General features: G+C 44.0%; 1 protein-coding gene across 1 annotated transcript in view; it reads left to right on the top strand.

Annotated features, from left to right (window-relative positions):
- Nucleotides 1–15,903, top strand: part of SLC9A2 (solute carrier family 9 member A2) — an 88,384-nt gene that overhangs the window by 30,208 nt on the left and 42,273 nt on the right. Inside the window, exon 3 of the mRNA XM_068971477.1 lies at nucleotides 4,254–4,504. Within this exon, the coding sequence (XP_068827578.1) occupies nucleotides 4,254–4,504 (251 nt within the window). The remainder of the gene's footprint in view (nucleotides 1–4,253; nucleotides 4,505–15,903) is intronic.

Genomic DNA, 15,903 nt, shown 5'->3' with positions numbered 1-15,903 from the left:
CATATCTATACTGCTTTATCCCTCTCCTTCCTCCGCTGTGTCCACAAGTACGTTCTCTAGATTCCATAAATATGTGCTAATGTGATCTAGAGGAGTGGGATTAGGGGAGGGAAGGGAGGCTGAAGAGAGAGGTGATAGATGTATAATTGTGGCTGATTTGCGTCGTTCTATTGTAGAAACCATCACAGCATTGTAAAGCAGTTTTCCTCCAATTAAATAAATTTAAAAAAAAAGAATCAGATCTCACACAGATAGAGAGAACAGATTTGTGGACACAACAGGAGAAGAAGGTGGGCTGGCTGAATAGGAGGCTGAATTAACCAGGAACAAGTAATTAATAGTAGGCTGAATTAATTAGGAACAATTAGAAAATGATGTACAAAATTACAATTTTGTGTCCCAGTCAGGTATCCTTAAAGAATTGAGGAAGAGATGTTGGGGGCTTTCCAGGTGGCTCAGTAGTAGAGAACCCACCTGCTAATGTAGGAGATGTGGGTTTGATCCCTGGGTGGGGAAGATCCTCTGGAGGAGGAAATGGCAACCCACTCCAGTAGTCTTGCCTTGGAAATCCCATGGACAGAGGAGTCTGGTGGGCTACAGTCCATGAGATCACAAAAAGTTGGACATGACTGAGCACAAGGACTGACTCAAAACAGATCATATCAAATGTTAATATATATAAGTATTTTAAAAATAAGAACAACGAATAGAAACATTTGAAAGTACCCAGTTTTCACATTAGCCCATTTCAGAACTGAGCAAACAGGCACTCTTGGCTTTTCAGTTTTCTAAAAATACAGTTGTCAAGTTGAGGTCAGCTTTGCACAGACCACCTAGAGACATAATTGTAGCCACGTATGTAATATGTATACATATACTGTGCATAAATTATCGCTTCAAAAGCACCTTTCTGTATAGATTCCCTTGTGGTAAAATGAAAGTATTTAACTGGAATGAACTCACCATGGGGTTATGGCTGGTTGTACCTAAAAGAATTTTATCTCATGCTGATCGCTAGGTATCAGGTTCAGTGTACAACAGGCAGGAGGTTATGGAAAGCTCTCTCGTTGTCAAGGTAACATTTCTACCTAAGATACTTTCTCCTAACGTGGCCCAGCATCCGAGGAAGTTGAATGATCAAACAGGAGCTTCTGCCAGCTCTCTGAACGTGGGGAGCCTGTGACTCAGCCATACCCTTTGCAAAACCTACAGGGATATAAAACACAGAATATGCATTTGATAGCATGATGGATGGGGCTGCCAGGAGAATCCCTTGGGGATTCCTTGGGGAAGTTTAGGGTGTTGTCAGTGAGTTGATCCTTAGGAATGGGCACCTGACTTCCTTTGGAGACGTCATTGGTGTCTGGATGGAGTGGGGTGGGGAGATGAGATGGAAAGAGGAGAAGTCACAAGTTCTTTGCCCAAGAAATTTCTCATTCCTCAGAGGAAATGAGGTCAGCATTCAAGAGACAGCACCAACAACACTGGAAGCTTTGCCTCCAGATGCTGAATGGTTCGGGAGATCGCCTGTGCTGCAGGAGGGCAGAGGGAAGGACTATTTGCAAGGGCTGTTGGAGTCCAGAAAGGCCAGAGGGAACCAGAGCTTCAGCTGAGCCAGGGAAGACAGATAAAGTTTCCCCTGATTTGCAGGCTGGGTTTCTGCCAAGAGAAGCCAGGGGCAGGGGTGCATAATTACGATGTGCTTTGTGGAGCAGTAATGAGACTCTGTCCTAGACTGCAAGCGTTATAATGCATTTTTAAATAATGCATCAAGTGGGGACTTCCCTGGTGGTCCAGTGGTTAAGATTCCACTTTTCCAATGCAGGGGCCAAAGTTCGATACCTGGTTAGGGAACTAAGATCCCACAGGCTGCCATGGTGCAGACAAAAATAGAAAAGCATCAGGCATATTCAGCCTTCTTCCCAGAGTCAGGCGGCCAATGATTTTAAATTGGAGAGTGAGGAATGGAGCATGCTCAGTCATGTCCGATTCTTTGCAACCCCATGGGCTGTAGCCCACCAGGCCCCCTCTGTCCATGGGATTCTCCAGAAAAGAATACTGGAGTGGGTTGCCTTCTCCAGCCAATCTTCCTGACCCAGGGATCAAACTCAGGTCTGCAGCACTGCAGGCAGATTCTATACCATCTGAGCCACCAGGGAAACCCAAGAAATGGAACAGTAGTATTTAAAGGAAGTGAGTCTTGTGGTGGCTCCAGGAAGCACTACACAAATGAGTGATGCGGGTTGCTTGTGCAGGCTGGCAGCAGGGCAGACGAAGCCATGGCACCTGGGAACAGACCCCAGAGCCTGAGTGGCCCAGGGTGGGGGTGCTGTCCATGCAGAGCTGGAGACTGGGAAGCCTGTCCCTCACCCCGGCAGCAGGTGACCGTCACCTTCTGGCCTGGTTGTTTAGAAGCAATGGATAAATATAGCGCATCTCTGGTCCACTCTCAGGAAGCAATCATGGTGTGTTGATGCGGATGAAATCTGATGTGTGCGGCAGGCTCTGGGTGACAGCAGGAAGCAGCACGACTTGCAGCCAGTTCCTTCCTGGAAAAGGATAGTCTTTCAGGATGTTTAGGTCCTTGGGTTTGTGAGGCGCTTATTTCTTCTCCTGTGTGCATGCTTGGCTGCTCAGTGATGTCTGACTCTTTGCAACACTATGGGCTGCAGCCCGCCAGGCTCCTCTGTCCATGGGATTTCCCAGGCAAGAGTACTGGGGCGTGTTGCCATTTCCTTCTCTAGGGAGTCTTCCCAGATCAGGGATAGAATCTGTGTTTCCTGCATTGGCAGGTGGATTCTTTACCACTGAGCCGCCAGGGAAATCCCTATGATTGCATAGGAAAGAGGAAAAGTTCCCTGAAACCTGTAAAGTGTAGGCTATAAAGGACCTTAAATGAGGAGGAAAAGAGTGAAATGGCTATTTGCTGGGACACCCTGATTAAAAGAGTCTCTGCCTCATTCTTGTGGTTAAAATTGAAGAACTGACCCAGAGGTGGGATACCTGGATTCTGGTATCGCCTCTGATATTTCGCGTGCCTGTGGATGAGTGGGTTTAATTCTGAGTTTCTCAGAAACCCAGGGAAGGTGTCATAGGGACTGTACCCTTAAGGTCTTTGTCCCCATGTCCCATCAGCTGACTTTCCTGGAGATTCTGGCTGCAGACATCACAATGAAAAGAAGCAAAGCACGTGCCTGTCTGTATGTCACTTGCTGGTTTCGTGAAAAAAAAAAAAAAAACAACAAATGTTCAGGAGTGAGGCATTGTTTCCAGTGCTGGGTGCTCAGTGATCCTTAGAAACATGTTTGAAAACAGGTGTGAATGCCTGTTATTTTGGAATACTTAATTAAACTATGTAAAAGACTGTAGATTTTTCAGAAACTGAGCCCCACTGTAGTCTCATCACTTCGGAAGCACAGATATGTATGAAGTACACGTACATACAGTGGTTGCTGCCTCTTTAAGAAAACCTGATCAGGTCTTATGTTTCATAAGAGGTATGTGTGTGGGTGGGGCAGGGAGGCAGGGACCAAGTGAGGACCTCAGTGACAGAGAGGGAGGATGTCTTCAGGGAAGAGATCACTATGGATGGGCAGACCGACCCCACAAGGGGGCCTTGAAAGGTCACTAAATTCACAGCCAACACCCGCAAGCATTCTCTGTGACACAGTCCTCGTCGGGCATTGGGAACGCAAGCAGGGCGTGTTGAAGGGTGACCAAGTCTTTTAAAATAATCTTTTAGGGTCTAAAAAATGATGTTTTAGGAGTAATTCATGTAAATAATTTTGAAGTCTCTTCTCTCTCACATCTAGAAATAGATTTCCTGATGACATGCTTTCATCAACATTTTTTGTTTAAAGCTATTGAATGCCTGGGTTTCCCAGGTGGCTTGGTGGTAAAGAATCCACCTGTCAATGCAGGAAATGTGGGTTTGATCCCTGGGACAGGAATATTCCCTAGAGAAAGAAATGGCAACCCACTCCTGTATGCTTGCCTGGAGAATTCCATGGGCAGAGGAGCCTGGTGGGCTACAGTCTGTGGGGTCGCAGAGTGGGACATGACTTAGCAACTAAACACAACAACAATTAAATGTACTGTTAAAATTCGAGATAAAGAGATGCCCAGTCACTCCCACTCGCCGTCCACTTTGGAGCAGAGAAGACACACCCTTATTAAGAGGCAGGTGTGTTTCTGGGGCTTCCTGGATGATGGGGAAGTTGGCAGGTCCTGACCCCCCTCTGCGTCTCCCACAGGTCCTGTACAACCTGTTCAAGTCTTTCTGCCAGATGAAGACCATTGAGACCGTTGACGTGTTTGCTGGCATCGCGAACTTCTTTGTCGTGGGGATCGGTGGGGTGCTGATCGGCATCTTCCTGGGCTTTATAGCGGCATTTACCACGCGCTTCACACACAACATCCGCGTGATCGAGCCACTCTTCGTCTTCCTGTACAGCTATTTGTCCTACATCACGGCCGAGATGTTCCATCTCTCAGGCATCATGGCGTAAGTATTTGACTCATGAGCATGATGGTGTTTCATGGAATCCATGTGCTCTAAGCTATGTTTTACACGTTATGTAAAAAGAGTAGATGCTCTTGAATTCTTTTAAGAAAAAATTAAAAGTAGATTTTGCTTCAAAGAAATGAAAGTATGGGTCAACCAGATTTATACTAAAGTGATCCAGTGATGACATGGAACAATACTTTCAAGTGATCTTTTGGGTCTCATGAAATAAGAGGAGAAAGTGTTGGGGCAGATGGTGGGGCACCAAGAATTTTCTGAGTTTGATGACCATTTAGTGTTGCCCAGGTCAGCTTACTCCAACAAGGTTGTTTTCCAAGCTGAGTCTAGAGTTCTGCAATTGCTTCTGTATATTCATTTGAACAACATTCACTCTGTGTGATATATTCGATTTGAGGTTATAGCTTTACATCATTCAAAGCAAAACTCAATAAATAAGGCATGCCATCATGGCCTTTGAGCTGAAAGAAGTTATAAAGCAAGAGTGGATAGTTAGTTATCCATCACTCACTAACTGATTCAGAAGGATGTTCTCAAAAAGCTCTACAAGTACCTAAAGAATGGTTACATTTGGGTCCAACGTTAGCTTATTAGGAGGGTCACTTTGACAGCGTTTACTTGTTGGGTGTGGGTGTTTTGCAGCTTCCAAAAATAAGCCTATTATATTATGGCCATGACTTGTAGAGGGACAGTGAGAAGTGCTTTGTAATAGAATGCCTTTAAAGGTTTTAATTTTGACGAATATTTTTTACAGCTTAATACACGCCAGCCTCTCTACTGGGGTCTGCTATCCATGTTTAGGGTTTGTGTTGTAAACGTGGGTCTAGTTCTTCTTGGAGTTTTATTTGCAGTCTGATATCGGGGATGCTTTGAATGTGGACTGTTTATTTTCTGGCCATATCACCACTTTTGTAGCAGAAGCAGTGACATTCGTCTCTCTCCACAATGACAGTGGAACCCACTGTAATGAAAGCCAGGCATCAGGAAGTTGTGTGATGTTCTGTATCCCAGGGAACCTAAATAAAGCACCAAACTAATCCAGTCTGACCCAGTACTGAAAGGGGCAGCGTCTTCCGGGTGGCTATTCATATCATTTGTATGACCTCCAGTGTCCTCACTGTTCTTTGACTTGTGTCATTGAAAGTGTCTGATCAGCTGGTGACAAGGTCTCTGCAAAGACAACAGGGCTGGGACTTTGCATCGAGTTTCCCAGCAGTGTCCTTGCAATGGTTGGTGTAAGAACCTTTAATATATATATAACCTACATATATGAATAGAACCTGACCCTTGTTGTTGTTTAGTTGCTCAGTCGTGTCTGACTCTATTCCAACCTCATGGACCATAACCCACCAGGCTCCCCTGTCCATGGGACTCTCCAGGCAAGAATACTGGAGTGGGGTGCCAGTTCCTTCTCCAGGCATATTCCCAGCCCAGGGATCGAACCTGCATCTCCTGCAATGGCAGGTGGATTGCTTACCACTGAGCTACCAGGGAAGCCCTCATTTTGACCCTGGGCATAAGTAAAAGTTATGTAAAAGTTAAGTAAAAACATATGTGAAAGTTCTAGAACATCCACAGAGCTATGTGGATATGCTTGTCAGCTTTCCTGATGTTCAAAGCAGCAACTGGTATGGGAAGATCCTGAGTGTGAGGGGGACAGGTGAAGTGCTGCTAGGGGTAGAGTCCTGGCACATCCCTGCTTAGCCGTGTCTGGGAGTCAGAGTCCACAGAACTCAGAAGGCTGGTGATGCCCCAGGTACCTGACCTTCTGCGAGGGTGGGATCAGTGCTGTACTTGCTCTGGGAACTAGGATCTTAGGGACAAATTAGGGCCACATCATGCTTCCCAAGTGTTCAGGAGAGTTTTAAATTCAGACACTAAGAGTTAGCTAGTTTCTTGTTTTCTAATTTTCTGATACCTTCCTGTTCATTCTATACTGGGATAAGTCATGGAAATAGGGAAGGTGCATTCCTGTGTATGTCTGTGCATGTGTGTTTCAGAGTGCATTTCCACTGCTCTGGAGCTAAGGTTAATGAAAAGTTTCTAGTCTCTTAAACATGAACCTTCACATTGCCATAGCATGGGACCCTCAAGTACCATAGCTTTATCGCTGGGGATAGAGAAGGGACTCATAGCATTGATTTTGGAAATTCGTACCTTTGTTCATGTGTTTTGAACTTTATGTTCAGAAAACTGCTCAGAGATAATTCCCGTTGTCCCTCTTACCCAAGGACACTAACAGATGCCTAATGTAATTCCTCAAATCAGATCCACAGGGATGTGAACTGAGCTGGGACTCTCTTCCCCCTCGTGAACATCACCCCTTTCTGGTCCTCACCTTGCACCCTTGCGTTGCTTTGGGATCCAGTCAGTGGGATGCTGAAAACCCACTGTCCCGAGGTGGGAATGCTTGGTTCCCATGGCAGCCAGTAGCCCGCCAGTCAATTACTGACTTCTTCTTGCTATGCTCTGAGAATTTCAGAAAATGTGCAAGTCCTCCTTTCGATATGATGGAGGGCACCCAATATTCTCGTTTTGTTTTCATGGATTAATAATTTCTTAGTCTTTCTTCTTTAAAGGACATTTAAAATACTTTTGGGCTTCCCTGGTGGCTTAGAAGGTAAAGAATCTGTTTGCAGTGTGGGAGACCTGGGTTCTCTCCCTGGCTTGGGAAGATCCAGTATGGCAACCCCCTCCGGTATTCTTGCCTGGAGAATCCCCATGGACAGAGGAGCCTGGCAGGTTACAGTCCATGGGGTCGCAGAGTCAGACACGACTGAGTGACTAAGCACAAGCACACACAAAATATTTTTGATCCGTCGTTTCAGTGATTTTAGCAGCATTATTGCAAAGAAAGTAGGAAATGTTAATGACCAGTTCCGTCTTATGAATATTCATTGAATATCCTGAATATTCATTGGAAGGACTGATGCTGAAGCTGAAATGGGCACCTGATGAGAAGAGTTGACTCACTGAAAAAGACCCTGATGCTAGGAAAGACTGAGGGCAGGAGGAGAAGGGGACGACAGAGGATGAGATAGTTGGGTGGCATCACTGACTCAATGGACATGGTTTTGAGCAAACTCCAGGAGTTAGTGAAGGGCAGGGAAGCCTGGTGGGCTGCAGTCCATGAGGTTGCAGAAAGTCAGACATGACTTGCAACTGAACAGCAACATATCTTATGAATGAGCAAACTGAGGCCCTGGTGGGCAAAATCCTTGGCTGTAGGGTGAGGCCTGGACCCTGCATCTCCAGGTATCAGGCCCACCCAGAATATGTCCAGTAAAATAAAAATTAAAAAATGAGCACCTTTCCATGACATTTGTTTGTTTGTTTTTGGCTGTGCTGGGTTTTCATTGCAGTGGGAGCTTAGTTGCCCATGGCACATGGGATCTTAGTTCCCCAACCAGGGATCAAACCTACATCTCCTGCATTGGAAGGCAGATTCTTAACCACTAGCCCACCAGGGAAGTCCTCTCCGTGACATTTTAAAATGAGACTCTAACAAGAATTTCCAGAGTGATAGGTCAGGGATGAAGTCAAGTACTGGGCTGATGTCCCTGGACTGTGGCGGTCACCACTGAGGTGTGAAGGTCATGTTCCCTTTCCTTCCTGTTTTCCTTTGTACGAGGTGGTGATTGTCATCTACTGAAAACTTGGAGAACAATAAGAAGCCGTGCTTTTGCTTGCCATGTTGCAGCTTCTCTCCTGGTTCCTCCTGGTGATGCTTTGCCCACCAATTGTCAGCAGTTGGAAGAGCATCTCTTCAGGATGCAATTATCTGGGGCTTCTCTGATGGCTCAGGGTAAAGAATCTGCCTGCCAGTGCAGGAGACACAGGTTCCATCCCTGGTCTGGGAAGATCCCGCATGACATGGAGCAGCTAAGCCCGTGCACCACAACTGATGAGTCTGTGCTCTAGAGCCCAGGAGCTGCAACTACTGAAGACCGTGTGTGCCCGGAGCTCATGCTCCACAATGAAAGTAGCCGTCACAAGGAGAAGCCTGCGCATGGCGACTGGAGAGTAGCTCGTGCTCATCACAGCTAGAGAAAAGGCCACGCAGCAACGAAGACCCAGTGCAGTCAGAAAAAAATAATAAATAGATTGAGATGCAAGGCAGAATCTCATTAAGTCAAGATGAGCAACAGAACACGTGCTCTACGGAATATCAATGATTATAAAGATCCAAAATGTAACCAGCAATGCTACTAACCATTTCTAAGGCAGGTACCAGCCCTGGCCTCTGGTATACAGGCTTCTCTTGAAGTTTCCCAAAATACCTCACCCCTACGGCCATTGCCCCAAAGAGCAGTCCCAGGGAAGGCCCTGGTGCGCGTGACATGGGCTGTGTCGTAAGAATGAGTAGGAACCCAGTTTTAACTTGAAAAGAAAAGTCTTTAGACTTTGATGTTGGAGTATTCATGAGCATGCTTCTGGAAGAGCCTCGGGGTCTAAAGGCTGCAATTGCTCCAGATGAGGTGTCTCTTTTTCCAAGATCGGCATGGGATTCCTTTGATGGGGAAGGTGGGGAGGAAGATGAAGTATTAAGAGGCTTAGAGCAAGCCTTGTTTGTTCTATTGAGTGAATCCCTGCCACACCATGCAGGCATCCTCAGAGACAGAGCATCCTGTTTACATCAACGCATTGAATCGAAGAACCCATTGAATCATGAAGAACCCACTGAATCTCAAAGAACAACCCACTGAATCACAAAGAACAGTTGAGGGAAGGAGAGAGGGCCCATAACACCAGCTTCTATCCGTGGCTCTGGGTCTCCCATTCTGTTCACTGTCTCTTTGTACCTTATGTTGTTTTGGCAAATAAAAGCCTTATTTTTGGTGATGTTTTTGGTACCTTCAATTATATCTTAGCCTAATCCAAACAGACCTCGTTAAAATCTTAGGTATTTTTTTGATATTGAGCTTCATGAGCTGTTTGTATATTTTGGAGATTGACCCTTTGTCAGTTGCTTCATTTGCAAACATTTTCTCCCATTCTGAGGGGGTTTTGTCTCATTTATGGTTTTATTTGCTATGTGAAAACTTTTAAGGTTAATTAGGTCCAATTTGTTTATTTTTGTTTGTATTTTCATTACTCTAGGAGGTGGGTCAGAAAAAGATCTTGCAGTGATTTATGTTGGAGAGTGTTCTTCCTATGTTTTTCCTCTAAGAATTTTATAGTATCCAGACTGGGAGGCCTGGCGTGCTATGATTCACGGGGTCGCAAAGAGTCGGACACGACTGAGCGACTGAACTGAACTGAACTGAACTGAGTCTTACATTTAGATCTTTAATCCATTTTGAGTTTATTTTTGTGTATAGTGTAAGGGAGTGTTCTAATTTCATTCTTTTACATGTAACTGTTCAGTTTTCCCAGCGCCACTTATTGAAGAGGCTGTCTGTTCCACTCTATATTCTTGTCCCTTTGACATAGATTAGATGACTATACTCAGATTAAAAAAGGAATACATATATAAGTATATAACTGAGTCAGTTTGCTATACACCTGAAACATTGTAAATCAACTTCAATTAAAAATATAAATTAAAAAGTAAAAAAAAATCTTCTATTACCACCTCTATCACTGAATGGAGTGGAGGAGGGGGGCAGGGGAGGAAGACAGTAGAATGAGGTAGGAAATTAGTTAAATAATAGAGAAACAAATCATATCTCCCCTAATTTTCTGGCCCTGTTCAAGGAAAAAAGTGAGAAAGAAACAAAACTGCATTATTTTTTTAATGGTGACTCACCTACCTTCTGTTTTATTTTGTATAATTTTCCCTCACCTACATGGCAAAACTAGAAAATGCAGGGAGGAATTTGAAATTATAACCCGTTTTTTTCTAACTTTACTGAGATGTGATGGGCACACGTCACTGTATAAATTTAAGGTATAAAATGTGATGATTAGATAATAGGTGTGTATTGCAGAATGATCACCACCATGAAGTTAACTGACATATTCATCGCCTCACATAGTTACCCATCCTTGTATGTGTGCAGTGAGAACTGTCAAGTGCACAATACAGCGTTATTAACTGCCCAAATGTACCATCCTATGCAGGATTGTCCAGTCACCATATGGCCCCTTAGATCCCAGAAGTTATCCTGTAGTTGGAAATTTGTAGCCTGTGATCAATTTTCACCTTTCCCCCTTACACCCCCTCCAAACCCCTGGCAACCATCAATTGACACTCTGTTTCTGTGACTTTGCTTTTTTTTTTTTTTAAGATTCGAGATGTGAGTGAAATAATATACTATTTGCCTAAAGTATGTAAATTCACCCAAAATACTGTTTTTTATTTTTAAAAAATGGCAAAAGGAGAAGTTAGATAGTTAGATAGCATTGCCGATTCAGTGGCCATGAACTTGATCAAACACTTGGAGACAGGGGCACAGAGGAGCCTGGGGTGATACATGGGGTTGCAAAGAGTCGGACACGACTTAGCGACTGAGCAGCAACAGAAACAGCAAAGTATAAGTGATTTGGGAAATTATTTTCGCTTGTTTTGATGGTTTAAACTTTTAATGAACTCATTCCAGCTGGTGAGTTCCAGTGTTTGCTTGGCTTTTTTTGAAGGAGGAAGAAAACTGGTGGGCTGTCACTGTTTTTTCCCTTGGGTGTTGTCCAGTACTGTGGTCATCAGCCAAATGTGGCTTTTAAGCACTTAAAATGTGGTCATTCTAACTTGAGGTGGGCTCTAAGTGTAAAATATACACCAGATTTTTAAGATTTAGTTGAAAGAGACTGTAGAGTATCTCATTAATGCTTTTTATATTGCTTGTTTGCATGTTGAAATGAAAATGTGTTATATCTGTTGGATTAAATAAATACCTTATGAAAGTTGCCTTCACTGGTTTATTTTTATGTTTTTAACCGTGACCACTAGGAAATCGAAGATTACTTATGGAGCTTGTATGCCATCTCTGTTAGCCTTGTTCCATGGCATCCACTTAGTTTTTTTTTTTTTAATTTGCATTTAGAGATTTTATTACATATTTGTTTTTAAGTGTATTTATTTATTTTAAATGGAAGATAATTACTTTACAATACTGTGATGGTTTTGGCCATACATCAATATGAATTAGCCATAGGCATATATGGGCTTCCCTGGTGGCTCAGCCGCTAAAGAATCTGCCTGCTATGTGGGAGACCCGGGTTCGATCCCTGGGTTGGGAAGATCCCCTGGAGAAGGGAACGGCTACCTCCTCTAATATTCTGACCTAGAGAACTCCATGGACTGTATAGTCCATTGGGTCACAAAGAGTCAGACACAACTGACTTTGACATAGGCATCCGTGTGTCCCCTCCATCTGCAGCAAAGACACAGAGGTAAAGGACAGACTTTTGGATTCAGTGGGAGAAGGAGAGGGTGGGATGATTTGAAAGAATGGCACTGGGACATATATATTACCAGTGTTAGTTTTACTACTTGGATATTTAAAGCTTTGTTGAAATGTGTTTTCTTCCCTTTGATAAAGTAAAAGAAAAAAAATGAGGGTGTGAAAAAAATGGGAAAAATAGAGCTGATATGCAATTTCTCCATCAATGGGAACAGTGTGGTTTATAAAGAACCTTTCTTTCAGAACAGGAAGACCAGAACGGAAGGGGAAGATCACTGAAGGGAGAGTGGGGGGGGGGGTCTTCTGAGGCAGCTTGAGATTATTAAGAAGTCAAGTTTAAGCCACCATAAAAAATGAAACCTGTTGCCCCAAACCTGCATTTGGGGGTTTTGCTATGCTGTTGTTCAGTGGCTCAGTTATGTCCGACTCTTTGCGACCTCATGGACTACAGCACACCAGGCTCCCCCGTCCTTCGCTACTAGAGAAGAGAATGGCAAACCACCCCAGCATTCGTGCCTCAAGAACCCCGTGAACAGTGTGAGGAGGGGTTTTGATATAAACACCTTCAACATCTGGCTCAGTGGTGGGATTCTCTCTGAGGAAAAGGTGTCACTCCTACAGGCATGGGCTTCCCCAGGTAGCCCAGTGGTAAAGAATATACCTGCTAATGCAGGAGACATAATGAGACCCAGGTTTGATCCCTGGGTTGAGAAGATCCCCTGGAGGAGGGTAAGGGAACCTACTCCAGTATTCTTGCCTGGAAAATTCCATGGGCAGAAGAGCCCAGGGGGCTATAGTCTTGCAAAAGAGTCAGACACAACTGAGCACTCACACGCATACACACACACACACACACACACACACAGTACAGGGATGAACAAAATCCTTTAAAACAGATTCCCTATGTTTGGAGATTTCATATTTTTTATGAACTAAAATTGCAAACTTATCTGATATGTAATATTCAGAATAACACATTTTCTCACTCCATTTTCTTAGAGGTAAAACAACCCTTCAAACACTGTTTTAATCTCTGTTTTTGTCTGTACTTGTTCTGCAGACTAAGATCAATACAACTATATATTTTGGTCTGTATGGGAAATGCAATTTACTTATGCAGTCCGTGAAATTTCAATTACATAAGTCCTATGTGGTTCCATTACACAGTTTGTAATTAGGTGTTTTAAGGTATGTTAAGAATGCAAGAAATAGTATATGGGGTATTTCATAGTAGTAGTTAAAAAACAGAGAACAAAAATTTAAAATAGCTGCAGTAATAAATGCTACCAGAGAGCATTTTCTTTTGTGAACAATATTTTACAGAGTTCTATTTAAGTCCAAATGAATAAAGTGATATAATTTGGGGTCTTTCTCATCCAAGGTTTGTGGTGGCTTCTGAAGTGGGTCATTTTCAAGGAGCCTTATTCCAGGTAGACTCAAAAAAGATTTGATTTTGGTGGAGGCAAAAACAAAACAAAAAAACCAAAGTAAAATAAAGTACCCATTGTTGTGGATGATCAGGGATAGATTTTTAAAGCTACTCAGTCTCTCCCCATCTCCTAAAATGTTTTTGTAATCTTGTGTTTATCAGTTGTGCTGAAGGAAAAATAATTTTAGTTTATATGAAACACAAACAGAAAAGTTAAATTTCTGAGGAAGAATTGGTACCATGTTATAGTCAATCCAATAAATGCTGTATTTAAGCAGCTTGTGAAAACCCATTCATTACCTTCTCAGAATGACATTTACCTGAAAGACCGACTGGGGGTAATTTTTTGGTTATTCTTTAGGACCAGTCCGCCACTGCTCTTCTCAGTGAGTGCAGCTAATCGAGAGAGTTTTAGGCTGGGTTGAGAATTCTTAGACAGGAAAATATCTAGTATTTTCCTGGTAAATTTAAGTTTCATGAAACTGTAACAGTTTGTTGAATTAAGAGCAGATTCCCTGAGATCTATTTGAAGAATGGATATTTTCGCATAGTGAAAGGAAAGTTTGGCATAGTGAAAGAGTGTGGAGGACAGAGGAGCCTGGCGTGCTGCAGTCCACGGTGTCGCAAACAGTCGGACATGACTGAATGGCTAAACAGTTTTCACATAACTGGATAATACTGATTGTGCCATCCCATTGCTTATCCAACTGTTTCTTGTCTTGTCTTTATCTGAAAATGATTATATTGCTTCAGGTCTATGCTTCATGGAAATTGTAGAGAATAACTCGATTCGTTGATCAAGTCATCACTGGCTTGCTCTTGGTCTAGAGCTTAACAATTTTTTTTTTTTCGGCCGTGCTGAGTCTCCTTGCACGGGCTTTCTCTGGTTGCGGTCGGGGACGCCTCTCTAGTTGTGGTGCGCAAGCTTCTTATTGCGGCGGCTTCTCTTGTTGCAGAGCACAGGCCCTAGGGCGCGCAGGCTTCAGGATCTGTGGTTCCCGGGCTCTAGAGCACGTGCTCAGTAGTTGCGGTGCGGGGGCTTAGTTGCCCCGAGGCATTTGGGAGCTTCCCTGATCAGAGATCAAACCCACATCTCCTGCGTTGGCAGGTGAATTCTTTACCACTGAGCCACCAGGGAAACCCTAGCGCTTACAATTTAAAGTTGCATTTTCCTCTTTCAAACTCTCCAGTCTGAGACTTGCTATAAGTCTATGTAGGCCAAGGTGCAAAACAAGGTTATAATCAGAAATGTAAATATGATATAATCGCTGAGAAATATTTCCCATTTCTGTTTTCAGAAAACTCACAGTGAAATGCAGTGTACAGGGACCACTCACTTCACGCTTTTGTGTATGACAGCTTTGAACACATGATTAACGTCGCATTTTCATTCCTTTCATGAGAGCGTTAGACCAGGGAATTCAGCTATGGATGCGGATCCAACTTCCAAAACTAGTTGCTGTTTACTTGCTAAGTCATGTCTGACTCTTGGAAAGCCCACGGACCTCAGCCTACCAGGCTCCTCTATTCATGGGATTTCCCAGGCAAGAATCCTGGAGTGGGTTGCCATTTTCTCCTCCAGGGATCTTCCCGACCCAGGGATCAAGCCTGTGTCTCCTGCACTGGCAGGCAGATTCTTTACTGCTGAGCCACCAAAGGAGCTCTGTAAGCAGGGGCCCAGCTGAAACAATAGAGGGAGGCTCTGGGTTAGTGAAGTGAAAGGGTTAGTTGCTAAGTCTTGTGTGACTCTTTGCGACCCTATGGACTGTAGCCCACCAGGCTCCTCTGTCCATGGAATTCTCCAGGCAAGAATACTGGAGTGGGTTGTCATTCCCTGCTCCAGGGATCGTCCCTGACCCAGGGATCCAACCTGGGTCTCTCGCACATGCAGACAGATTTTTTACCTTTTGAGCCACCAGGCAAACTCCAAATCAAACCAGATTCCACCATAAAGGGGGAATGTATTGGCTCATATAAATAAATTCTTGTAGGTCTGGCCTTAGTGTGATGGTAACAGGGACTCCAGGTCACCTGGCCACCTGGACAGTCTTTCTCTTTCAGTTTTGTCTTTCTCCATGTGATGACTACCTTCTCATCAAAGGTCACAGACACACTGGGCTTTCTGTCTCTAGAACCTCGCCCCTATTAACAGAGATCTACCCTGCCAGCCCCAGGCAGAAGACATTTTGAAGGAAGGACTGTGATTGGCCCAGGGATTTGGAGAACTGTGATTGGATCAGCCTGTGTCTCATGACCAGCTGACGGTATGAGCAATAAGAGTCTATTAGCAGAAGAAAGCAGGGCGAGTAAACTCACTGGGAGAGATGGCCATGTCCACCTGTGCCGATCATACGTCATTAAGGGGAGCTCGATCCGTGATAATCAAACATATAAATAATACAGTGGGGGTGGAGCTGGTGATGCCGCGTTGAAGCCTCAGGATGAAGAGAAGGGCATTCTGGGGAGAGACAGAAGGCCCCCAGGTGAAGCGACCACCTACACATAACTGAGTCTAGGGTGATAAGAGAGGTACTACTTTTCTTTTTTCTTCAAGTGTAGTTGATTTGCTGTGTTAGTTTCTGCTGTACAGTGAAGTGACTCAGTTATAC

Source organism: Capricornis sumatraensis, chromosome 1 (assembly GCF_032405125.1).
Source record: "Capricornis sumatraensis isolate serow.1 chromosome 1, serow.2, whole genome shotgun sequence".
NCBI lineage: Eukaryota > Metazoa > Chordata > Mammalia > Artiodactyla > Bovidae > Capricornis > Capricornis sumatraensis.
Note: the sequence above shows the minus strand (reverse complement) of the source record. Positions and strands in the feature narration are given on the sequence as shown.